The sequence below is a fragment of the Homalodisca vitripennis genome, chromosome 4 (genome assembly GCF_021130785.1).
Source record: "Homalodisca vitripennis isolate AUS2020 chromosome 4, UT_GWSS_2.1, whole genome shotgun sequence".
Taxonomy (NCBI): domain Eukaryota; kingdom Metazoa; phylum Arthropoda; class Insecta; order Hemiptera; family Cicadellidae; genus Homalodisca; species Homalodisca vitripennis.
This window is the reverse complement of record NC_060210.1, coordinates 205,769,624-205,782,974: the sequence shown is the minus strand read 5'-3', so window position 1 is coordinate 205,782,974 and position 13,351 is coordinate 205,769,624. Positions and strand designations below refer to the sequence as shown.

At 33.5% G+C, this 13,351-nt stretch overlaps 1 protein-coding gene across 1 annotated transcript in view; it reads left to right on the top strand.

The window, feature by feature from the left end:
- LOC124361396 (exocyst complex component 1-like) overlaps positions 1-13,351 on the top strand; it is a 72,991-nt gene that overhangs the window by 33,908 nt on the left and 25,732 nt on the right. Inside the window, exons 8-9 of the mRNA XM_046815444.1 lie at positions 8,121-8,274; positions 11,368-11,513. Coding sequence (XP_046671400.1) covers positions 8,121-8,274; positions 11,368-11,513 — 300 coding nt within the window. The remainder of the gene's footprint in view (positions 1-8,120; positions 8,275-11,367; positions 11,514-13,351) is intronic.

Here is a 13,351-nt window from a genome sequence, read left to right as displayed (position 1 = left end):
AAGAACGGGTATTGTTCTTGAATTTTTGATCCAATATCATCAGAAAGGGGATAACCTTTTAGACCACATTGTGACGGGTGACAAGACATGGGTTTCCCACATAACCCCAGAAAAGAAACGCCAGTCAATGGAGTGGCGTCACTCGACGTCACCGGTTAAAAAGACTGGTTATCGTCGCAGGCGGCCGACTTCTATGACACCGGCATTCAAAAACTTGTAGATCGTTATGACAAGTGTTTACACAAAAGTGTAAATTATGTAGAAAAATAGTGATTGATGTCAGGAATCAAATAAAACAAGTTTTTTGAAAAAATCTGGTGTGGTTTTTTTTAAATAAAAAAAACGGACCTTACTTTCCGAATTACCCTCGTATTTCCACATATCACTATATATATCTATCTATACCTATTAGCTAGAATGCTAAAAACCTTATTCAAATTTTCTAGGAATATTTTCATATTTACATTGATTGGAGACCTGTAGAAACCACCTAATAACATTTTTAAATTACCCCAATAAGCCTCAACCAAACACCGGTAAAAGTTTAATCACATAATAAACTTTATTTCTTTAATTTTATTGGTGTTTTGTGGCAAAATAATTACACCTCCACCATTATACTGCTCGTAGCATAGTATAAGTGAGTGCTATAATTTAGTATATTAAGCCTGGTAATTTCATCCTTTTTCATTTTATGCTATGTACACCTGGTTTTATTTAATCTAAAGTAATTTCCAACAAGTAAACTTTTACGGACAAACAATTTATGTTGTGTGGTAGAATAATTTTAAGGCAATAGGAGTACTCCTAACCAATTGATCTCAGTATAAGTTACATTATTTAGGTTATTACAACATGTAGAGTTGTGGTGCAATGCTCTCAGGAAAAATACTCGGGTTTTTGTTAAGTCTATACATGATTCCTTTGTGAAGGGGTTTGGAATACAAAAATAAGGCACAACTTCACTCTGGCTCTGATTAACCACCTCACTGACATAAACACTCTCTGGTCGTAGCTGGTAGACATTTCCTTTAAGAAAATAAGGGTGGAAATTCCATCATGGATGAGAAGTTGTCTGGCAGAACTAGAGTGCCGGCAGATATCTTACTCTGTAAGTTGTGGGAGATGAAATTGTTCAGAGTCTACATAAAGTCAAGGTATGAAAGTCTGTTTCTTACTTTTTTTTTGTTTAGGAACGTTCATTTCTTGTGATTATTTTAACAGAAACTCCAGTAAGTTGTAGAAATTTTATTATATTTGAATATTTTACCAGAACCTCCAGCAAGTTGTTGAAAGTTCGTTATATTTGATTATTTTAATAGAATCTCGAACAATATGTTGATATTTCATTATTTTACCAGAACCTCCAGCAAATTGTTGAAATTTCATTATATTTTATTATCTAAACAGAACCTCCAGCAAGTTGTTAAAATTTCATTATATTTGATTATTTTATAAGAACCTCCAGTAAGTTGTTAAAATTTCATTATATTTGATTATTTTATAAGAACCTCCAGTAAGTTGTTAAAATTTCATTATATTTGATTATTTTATAAGAACCTCCAGTAAGTTGTTAAAATTTCATAATATTTGATTATTTTATAAGAACGTCTAGTAAGTTGTTAAAATTCATTATATTTGATTATTTATAAGAACCTCCAGTAAGTTGTTAAAATTTCATTATATTTGATTATTTTAATAGAACCTCGAACAATATGTTGATATTTCATTATATTTGATTATTTTACCAGAACCTCCAGCAAGTTGTTGAAAGTTCGTTATATTTGATTATTTTAATAGAATCTCGAACAATATGTTGATATTTCATTATTTTACCAGAACCTCCAGCAAATTGTTGAAATTTCATTATATTTTATTATCTAAACAGAACCTCCAGCAAGTTGTTAAAATTTCATTATATTTGATTATTTTATAAGAACCTCCAGTAAGTTGTTAAAATTTCATTATATTTGATTATTTTATAAGAACCTCCAGTAAGTTGTTAAAATTCATTATATTTGATTATTTTATAAGAACCTCCAGTAAGTTGTTAAAATTTCATAATATTTGATTATTTTATAAGAACGTCTAGTAAGTTGTTAAAATTTCATAATATTTAATTACTTTATACAAACCTCCAGCAAGTTTTTGAAATTTCATAATATTTGATTATTTTATAAGAACCTCCAGTAAGTTGTTAAAATTTCATTATATTTGATTATTTTATAAGAACCTCCAGTAAGTTGTTAAAATTCATTATATTTGATTATTTATAAGAACCTCCAGTAAGTTGTTAAAATTTCATTATATTTGATTATTTTATAAGAACCTCCAGTAAGTTGTTAAAATTTCATTATATTTGATTATTTTATAAGAAACCTCCAGTAAGTTGTTAAAATTTCATAATATTTAATTATTTTATACAAACCTCCAGAAAGTTTTTGAAATTTCATAATATTTGATTATTTTATAAGAACCTCCAGGAAGTTGTTGAAATTTTCATAATATTTGATTATTTTATAAGAATCTCCAGTAAGTTGTTGTTAAAATTTCATTATATTTGATTATTTTTTAAATAGAACCTCGAACAATATGTTGATATTTCATTATATTTGATTATTTTATAAGAATCTCCAGTAAGTTGTTAAAATTTCATTATATTTGATTATTTTAATATAAAGTTCAGTAATTTGTGGAACTTTTATTATATTTGATTATTTTATAAGAACTCTAGCAAGTTATTGAAATTTCATTATATTTGATAATTTTAATAGAAATTTGATTGTTTTAATAGAACCTCCAGTAAGTTGTTGAAATTTCATTATACAGGATGAGTCTAAAAGGACTTTACAACTTTGAAATTATATAGATATTTATTGACTTTACTTACAGACTTGATATATGTGTCATTTTTTAGCAAATTATTTCAAGTTTATTGTCATATTCTTATTTCGGTTCGATGTGACTTCCATTAGTGATACGGCAAACATCCCACCGGTAATCAATTTCTTGCCACATCCGTTCTAGCAAATCTGGCGTAACTTCAGCAACCGCAGCTGTGATTCTTCTTCTTAGATCTGCAAGACTGGCTGGTAGAGGGGGAACATACACTTTATCTTTAATGAAATCCCATAGAAAAAAATCCATAGGAGTCAAATCGGGGGAACGAGGTGGCCATGTAATTGGTCCTGAACGCCCAATCCAGCGACCTGGAAAACGACCGTTTAGGAAATCCCTAACATCTGTTAGGTAGTGAGGTGGTGCTCCGTCTTGCTGGTAGTAGAAAGGAGCATCCTGTTGTTCATCTTCATCAATTTGAGGAATCAAAAAATTCTCCAACATATCAAGGTAAATGATACCAGTGACAGTTCTCTCCATGAAGAAAAATGGCCCTTACACTTTAAATTTACTCATCGCACAAAACACATTCACTTTTGGACTGTCCCGAACTTGTTCAAGGGATTCTCTTGGGTTTTCGTTCCCCCATATTCTGCAGTTATGGGTGTTCACTTTACCACTGATATGAAAGGTACTCTCATCACTGCAGATTATTGAGTTCAGGAATGTCTCATCTTCCCCCATTCGATCCAACATTACAGCACAGAATTCTCCACGAGCAGCTTTATCTAAATCAGTGATATGTTGTACCATCGTAAGTCTGTATGGTTTTAAGTGCAAACGTCTCCGTAGCACTCGCCAAACTGTCTTTTGTGGAATTCCAGTCTCCACAGCTGCAGGCCGCGTTGATTTTTTAGGACTACGGGCAAAGGATTCCCTGACCTGTTCGACAGTAGCATCACTAACCTGTGGGCAACCTGGCGATTTCTCATGCCGAACACAACAACCTGTCTCGACAAAATTCTTGTGCCAGCTGTAAATAGAAGGCCTGCTTGGAGAGTCTCTTCCGTATTCTGTGCGAAATCTACGCTGAACACTTGTAGCAGAGTTTGTTTCATGAAACAATAACACACAGTGAGCACGCTCCGCACCAGTGAAAGTAGCCATTTTAGTACAGACGAAGCTGGCGCTCGCAGTGGCGGAACTTGGTACTACAGCACTACGGGAGTCAAACTTGAAGTAATTTGCTACAAAATGACACGTATATCAAGTCTGTAAGTAAAGCTAATAAATTTCTATATAATTTAAAAATTGTAAAGTCCTCACCCTATATTTGATTATTTTAATAGAAATTTGATTGTTTTAATAGAACCTCCAGCAAGTTGTTGAAATTTTCATTATATTTGATTATTTCAATAGAAAGTCCAGTAAGTTGTTAAGATTTCATTATATTTGATTACTTTAACAGAACCTCCAGAAAGTGGTTGAAATTTTATTATGTATGCAGCAAAAACATTTAGTGAAACATTGTCTGTATGGGTTGTAAACCCGTGGGTGAGCATACAAGGTATTTCACTCATCTTCTGATGAAATCTTTAATAAGTATTTAAATAACTATGGAGATGGTTGTACATCGATACCTCAATCTGTTTGGAATATATCCAGGCCTATCAGAACTTTATTTACTTAATTACCTTAAGGTTTTTACATATGAAACATTAATGTCAGTGAAAAATCGTGTTTATAGCTTAGGCAAAAGTGGTGAGGACCATAGTTATATGAAGAAATAGAAATAATATTGCAGTAGTTCAACTACATACCTTACTTCTTTCTGTAAAAAATGAATATACATAGGTTTTAAATGTTTTAATTAAATTAAATTGTTTAAATGAATCAAGTGTACAGTGATGACTTTTATTATGAACACAAGTTTTTGAGTAGTTTAGGCGATTTAAAGATGGTCCCAAACACACAAGTTGACAACACATGCATTGGTAGATGTTGTTCGACTACATTTCCGAGTCAGAATCACTACCCTACGTGAGGGTTTACAGAGAAAACGGAATGACTTGTGGAAAAACAAGTCATAGATCCTCCACCAGGGTAATGCTCCAGCCCACAATTTTTTGTCAGTGAAGGTGTTTTTGGCTAAACACAAACATCTCCGTCTTAGATCATCCACCCGACTTGGCCCTCTGTAATGATTTTGGTTCCATAAAATCAAGTCAGCTTTCAAAGGAACAAGATTTGGGACTGTTCAAAAGAAAAAGCAACAGAGGTCATGAACAGGGAAATGATCAGCTACGAGAATAAGTATATTAAGATATTCAGCCATTGTATTTGATATGTGGCTCCGCCAATACTAGTCTAATTATTTTCTAGCCACATTTCGTATTGTGTTGTAAGGTTATAAATGTACACTGATAGTAAATTTTAAAGTTCAGTTAATTTCGTTAAATGGTAAATACGTTGAACACAGGATATTGTAACAATTATTATTGATGTTTTAATAATTAATTGTTAACAAGATGTTAAAATACTTTAATCTGTGTTGTCATACATGCCATGGCATAATCCAGTATTTATTTAATTTTCAGTAAATTTAGTAATTAAAATAAAAATTACTTTACTATTGATTAAGTTTATCATTGTGTTTATTTGTTTTTGCATCTTTTCAGTAGTAACTCACCAATATGTAGAAACTTTAATATACAGGGTGATTCAAAACTAAATGGCAATCTCTCGAGAGCTTATTCTATAGCTAAAAACAAGTAAAAAAGTTCATATAACCATATGCCCGGAAACGCTTCGTTAGCGAGTTACGCCTAGCGAAAGATTTCGCCCGGATTTCAGAACCCTTGGTGAAGTCAGGCCGTATAAAAATGGTAAAGGTAGTTACAAAGATACAAATACGATTGTTTTTTATGTTTTTATATCTGACAAATTTATTAAAATTCGCCCCAGAGCTGTAAATGCAATACTTTCAGAGATATCTTACGTAAAACACAAGAATTGGTGCAAAGAAATAACACATTTTTGTGTTTAACGTAAGATTACTTCCATAAATGTTAAATAAAGGTCATTTTTTTCTTAAACAGATTTGTAGAACATTTAATTCTGAAAAGATTCATGTGAATTACTTAGGAAAAAAATTAATAATAGGTATTGAAATTGAGCTTTATTTAAAAATAAAACAGACGCACAAAAATGCATATTCTTATCTGCATAAAATATTAACTAAGGTTTAGGTTGTGAGTAACAGCTGATCATTTATTCAATACTTTTTATCGTCATATTTTTCTTTGCAAAGGTTGGCAATATCAGCTGATCAACAATTAAGTTCATGAAGTAATATTTGAATAACCTTTATGGAGGTTTTTGTATTGTGGGGTGTGAAGATTGTATTTTGTGAGATCCTGTGATTATTTGAAAATATTTTATACAAGTGTATAAAATATTTTATTAAATATTTATTTTTAAAATATTTTATTAAATATTTTTATAAAAGTGTATGTAATTATCTTAGTAAATAATGGCAGATAATGTAAAGGTATGTATTCGTTTGAAGAGTATACGGACATGATACTGATTTACGGCAAAGTTAACAAGAATGGTTTAGCTGCAGTTCAGGAATATCGTGATACTTTTCCACATCGAAGAACACCTGATCGCAAAACATTTGAAGCTGTGGAGAGACGACTTAGAGAAACTAGTAGCTTTAAACCGAAGCGAATAGATACTGGTCGTCAACGTAGCGCAAGGAACTATAATAATGAACAAGCAATAATAAATGCTGTAGAATTATCACCAACCACAAGCACCAGACGATTATCACATCAGTTAAATATTTGCCAGTCAAGCGTATGGCGGACACTTCATGAAGCACAGTTGTACGCATTCCATATAACACGTGTTCAAGACTTATTACCGCAAGATCTTAATAAACGGAAGATGTTCTGCCGCTGGTTAAGAAGAAATTGTTTACGACATCAGTATTTTCTTCGGCGTATTCTCGTTACTGATGAATCCTGTTTTACTAGAAATGGAATTGTAAATTTTCTTAATACCCATACTTGGGCGTACGACAACCCACATGAAACTGCGACGATGCATTTTCAACATACATTTTCAGTCAATGTATGGCTTGGTGTTCTGGGTGATAATTTGGTTGGTCCATTTTTCCTCCCTAATCGACTTAATGGAGTAGCGTACTTAAATTTTTTAAGAACAAACCTGCCTACCCTCTTGGAAGATATTCCTGTTCAAAACAGAATAAATGCATGGTTTATGCACGACGGAGCACCTCCACATTTTTCTAATGATGTGAAAAACTATTTAAATGATACATACGGTAGACAATGGATTGGTCGAAATGGACCAGTAAAATGGCCACCACGTTCTCCTGACCTCACGCCAGCAGACTTTTTCTTATGGGGTTGGATGAAGTCAATTGTTTATTCAAAACGGATTAACACCATAGAGGAGTTACGTAATCGCATTACAGAGGCGGCAGAAACTATCAAGAATGCTCCAAACGTTATGAAACGCGCTAGAAAAGAGTGGATTCGTCGTGTGAAAACGTGCATTGCTAACAACGGAGGACACTTTGAGCAACTATTATAGGTGATTATTACAGTTTTATATAAAGGTAAATACATTTTATGTTAATGTTCAGTCTAGAATAAATGATCAGCTGTTACTCACAACCTAAACATTAGTTAATATTTTATGCAGATAAGAATATGCATTTTGTGCGTCTGTTTTATTTTTAAATAAAGCTAAATTTCAATACCTATTATTAATTTTTTTCCTAAGTAATTCACATGAATCTTTTCAGAATTAAATGTTCTACAAATCTGTTTAAGAAAAAAATGACCTTTATTTAACATTTATGGAAGTAATCTTACGTTAAACACAAAAATGTGTTATTTCTTTGCACCAATTCTTGTGTTTTACGTAAGATATCTCTGAAAGTATTGCATTTACAGCTCTGGGACGAATTTTAATAAATTTGTCAGATATAAAAACATAAAAAACAATCGTATTTGTATCTTTGTAACTTACCTTTACCATTTTTATACGGCCTGACTTCACCAAGGGTTCTGAAATCCGGGCGAAATCTTTCGCTAGGCGTAACTCGCTAACGAAGCGTTTCCGGGCATATGGTTATATGAACTTTTTTACTTGTTTTTAGCTATAGAATAAGCTCCCGAGAGATTGCCGTTTAGTTTTGAATCACCCTGTATAAGTTAGTATACTTACATAATTATGTATTTATGTAGGAGTTTGCAAACCACGCAGAATTGATATTCAAGGACACAGAACGTCGGGGTGACTTGGATAAGTGGTACATCAAACTTGGGACAGCCATGTTTGAGGTGATCCCCTCAGTTGCAGCAGACCACCACAAGACACCCTCTGAGGTCGTCAAAATGGGTCAGTAGAGAGAGAGAGTGATGCCTAGAAATATAACATTTATTTTATGGGCACTTCACTGTTTTACCTGAAACTCTTGAAATACAAATTGCAAAAACATCTTGGTTGTACTTTATTTTACATTTTAATACTTAAATGATGTAATATATTAGTTTCAGATCAATTTTTTGGTTATATAAAATAGGGTTGCTATGCTCAGAGAAAATCACGAAATTGGTGATTTTCATAACATTTGCTTAGTCTACAAAGATGAAGATAAACTCTGGAAGTAAAATGAAAACCTCTGGAATTCCTTAAAATTTTCCTGCCACGGAATTCGTTATTTTCCTTTTATAGATAATATCACAGGTCTAGAGACAGTAATTGTTTTATTACCTAGATAAAAAATAATCGTTCTTGAAAAATAAATAATTGGTTACAATAAATTTCTATTAACAAGCAATTTGTATCGCCTACTTGCATGACCTCGTATACAAGTTACAAACTAATCCACTTCCAGTTATGTGAGGAATTATCAGACCTGGGTCTAATCTTTTTAAATTAAGAATATGTCACTTTAATTTGATCATTTTTTCCTTTGAGAAACTTTCCCCACATGTTCTCTCTGCTCTCACAATTGAAGATATCCAGGCTAGATTCTGACACCCTGAAGACAGTGTTTGTTTAGTTAGTAGAAGACCAGTCTTATATGACATTATAATTTTCTTATTTCTTCCTTTTAGAAAATTTCCACGTACCCTCTCTCTGCTCTCAAAATTGAAGATATCCAGGCTAGACTCTGACACCCTGAAGACAGTGTTGTTTAGTTAGTAGAAGAACAGTCTTATATGACATTATAATTTTCTTATTTCTTCCTTTTAGAAAATTTCCACGTACCCTCTCTCTGCTCTCAAAATTGAAGATATCCAGGCTAGACTCTGACACCCTGAAGACAGTGTTGTTTTAGTTAGTAGAAGAACAGTCATATATGACAATATAATTTTCTTATTTCTTCCTTTTAGAAAATTTCCACGTACCCTCTCTCTGCTCTCACAATTGAAGATATCCAGGCTAGACTCTGACACCCTGAAGACAGTGTTGTTTAGTTAGTAGAAGAACAGTCATATATGACAATATAATTTTCTTATTTCTTCCTTTTAGAAAATTTCCACGTACCCTCTCTCTGCTCTCACAATTGAAGATATCCAGGCTAGACTCTGACACCCTGAAGACAGTGTTGTTTAGTTAGTAGAAGAACAGTCATATATGACAATATAATTTTTCTTATTTCTTCCTTTTAGAAAATTTCCACGTACCCTCTCTCTGCTCTCAAAATTGAAGATATCCAGGCTAGATTCCTGACACCCTGAAGACAGTGTTGTTTAGTTAGTAGAATAACAGTCATATATGACATTATAATTTTCTTATTTCTTCCTTTTAGAAAATTTCCACGTACCCTCTCTCTGCTCTCACAATTGAAGATATCCAGGCTAGATTCTGACACCCTGAAGACAGTGTTGTTTAGTTAGTAGAAGACCAGTCTTATATGACATTATAATTTTCTTATTTCTTCCTTTTAGAAAATTTCCACGTACCCTCTCTCTGCTCTCACAGTTGAAGATATCCAGGCTAGATTCTAACACCCTGAAGACAGTGTTGTTTAGTTAGTAGAAGAACAGTCATATATGACAATATAATTTTCTTATTTCTTCCTTTTAGAAAATTTTCCACGTACCCTCTCTCTGCTCTCACAATTGAAGATATCCAGGCTAGATTCTGACACCCTGAAGACAGTGTTGTTTAGTTAGTAGAAGACCAGTCTTATATGACATTATAATTTTCTTATTTCTTCCTTTTAGAAAATTTCCACGTACCCTCTCTCTGCTCTCACAGTTGAAGATATCCAGGCTAGATTCTGACACCCTGAAGACAGTGTTGTTTAGTTAGTAGATACACCAGTCTTATATGACATTATAATTTTCTTATTTCTTCCTTTTAGAAAATTTCCACGTACCCTCTCTCTGCTCTCACAGTTGAAGATATCCAGGCTAGATTCTGACACCCTGAAGACAGTGTTGTTTAGTTAGTAGAATAACAGTCATATATGACATTATAATTTTCTTATTTCTTCCTTTTAGAAAATTTCCACGTACCCTCTCTCTGCTCTCACAGTTGAAGATATCCAGGCTAGATTCTGACACCCTGAAGACAGTGTTGTTTAGTTAGTAGAATAACAGTCATATATGACATTATAATTTTCTTATTTCTTCCTTTTAGAAAATTTCCACGTACCCTCTCTCTGCTCTCACAGTTGAAGATATCCAGGCTAGTTTCTGACACCCTGAAGACAGTGTTGTTTAGTTAGTAGTAGAATAGTCATATATGACAATATAATTTTCTTTATTTCTTCCTTTTAGAAAATTTCCCACGTACCCTCTCTCTGCTCTCACAGTTGAAGATATCCAGGCTAGATTCTGACACCCTGAAGACAGTGTTGTTTAGTTAGTAGAAGAACAGTCATATATGACATTATAATTTTCTTATTTCTTCCTTTTAGAAAATTTTCCACGTACCCTCTCTCTGCTCTCACAGTTGAAGATATCCAGGCTAGATTCTGACACCCTGAAGACAGTGTTGTTTAGTTAGTAGAAGAACAGTCATATATGACATTATAATTTTCTTATTTCTTCCTTTTAGAAAATTTCCACGTACCCTCTCTCTGCTCTCACAATTGAAGATATCCAGGCTAGATTCTGACACCCTGAAGACAGTGTTGTTTAGTTAGTAGAAGAACAGTCATATATGACATTATAATTTTCTTATTTCTTCCTTTTAGAAAATTTCCACGTACCCTCTCTCTGCTCTCACAGTTGAAGATATCCAGGCTAGACTCTGACACCCTGAAGACAGTGTTGTTTTGTTAGTAGAAGAACAGTTATATATGACATTATAATTTTCTTATTTCTTCCTTTTAGAAAATTTCCACGTACCCTCTCTCTGCTCTCACAGTTGAAGATATCCAGGCTAGATTCTGACACCCTGAAGACAGTGTTGTTTAGTTAGTAGTACAATAGTCATATATGACAATATAATTTTCTTATTTCTTCCTTTCAGAAAATTTCCACCACATGTTCTCTCTGCTCTCACAATTGAAGATATCAGTGCTAGATGCTCACAAGAAGGAAGCCAAACAAAAATATAATGATGCATTGAAAGCTTATGTCACCAGATACTTTGGGCGTCCTCTTGAAAAACTTAATGTGAGCTGATTTAGTTAAGTTTATTGAACAAATGTACATTAACAATTATTACCGATATAATCAACATAAATATTGTTTATTTAAGGTGGGTGTTTATTTAAATAGACTCTAAATTCATAGTTAAATGTCTTCATTTCATCATTAAACCTTTTGTAAGGATTTATATTTTTGTACTGTTGTAATAATTTTTGTAATTGTTGATTTATAGTGTCTAATGAAAAACAATTGTAGTTTCAAATTAACTAGCTTTTCAATCAACAACTTTGTAGAATTCATCCTCTGTTATGAACTACAAGTCTTAATGTTTCGTGTCAAAGTATAAGGTAAATCAAGTATCACAATACAGGTTGACTGAGGTCGCATGCAAAATTTCAAGTGTTTAGATCTGTTTATTCTTGAGATGTCTTGTGACAGACAATACACAGAAAAGAAATTGTTACACTCCTTGTGCCAGTATAAGGTACATCAAGTATCACAATACAGGTTGACTGAGGTCACATGCAAAATTTCAGGTGTTTAGCTCTGTTTATTCTTGAGATGTCTTGTGACAGACAATACACAGAAAAGAAATTGTTACACTCCTTGTGCCAGTATAAGTTACATCAAGTATCACAATACAGGTTGACTGAGGTCGCATGCAAAATTTCAAGTGTTTAGATCTGTTTATTCTTGAGATGTCTTGTGACAGACAATACACAGAAAAGAAATTGTTACACTCCTTGTGCCAGTATAAGGTACATCAAGTATCACAATACAGGTTGACTGAGGTCGCATGCAAAATTTCAAGTGTTTAGATCTGTTTATTCTTGAGATGTCTTGTGACAGACAATACACAGAAAAGAAATTGTTACACTTCTTGTGCCAGTATAAGGTACATCAAGTATCACAATACAGGTTGACTGAGGTCACATGCAAAATTTCAGGTGTTTAGCTCTGTTTATTCTTGAGATGTCTTGTGACAGACAATACACAGAAAAGAAATTGTTACACTCCTTGTGCCAGTATAAGGTACATCAAGTATCACAATACAGGTTGACTGAGGTCACATGCAAAATTTCAGGTGTTTAGCTCTGTTTATTCTTGAGATGTCTTGTGACAGACAATACACAGAAAAGAAAATGTTACACTTCTTGTGCCAGTATAAGGTTGCTGACCCTGTAAACACCTTCTGAATGTTTTGTCTGCACCGTTCATACACTATATTGTCAGGTGCCACCCTGTTCCTGATATTGGCGTCATCATTCTAAGAGTTACATTCTTGTGGTGTTGCTGACCCTGTAAACACCTTCTGAATGTTATCTGCCTCGTTCAAACACTATATTGTCAGGTGCCACCCTGTTCCTGATATTGGCGTCATCATTCTAAGAGTTACATTCTTGTGGTGTTGCTGACCCTGTAAACACCTTCTGAATGTTATCTGCCTCGTTCATACACTATATTGTCAGGTGCCACCCTGTTCCTGATATTGGCGTCATCATTCTAAGAGTTACATTCTTGTGGTGTTGCTGACCCTGTAAACACCTTCTGAATGTTTTGTCTGCACCGTTCATACACTATATTGTCAGGTGCCACCCTGTTCCTGATATTGGCGTCATCATTCTAAGAGTCACATTCTTGTGGTGTTGCTGACCCTGTAAACACCTTTCTGAATGTTATCTGCCTCGTTCATACACTATATTGTCAGGTGCCACCCTGTTCCTGATATTGGTGACATCATTCTAAGAGTTACATCCGTCGCGGTGTTGCTGACCCTGTAAACACCTTCTGAATGTTTTTGTCTGTACCATTCATACACTATATTGTCAGGTGCCACCCTGTTCCTGATATTGGTGACATCA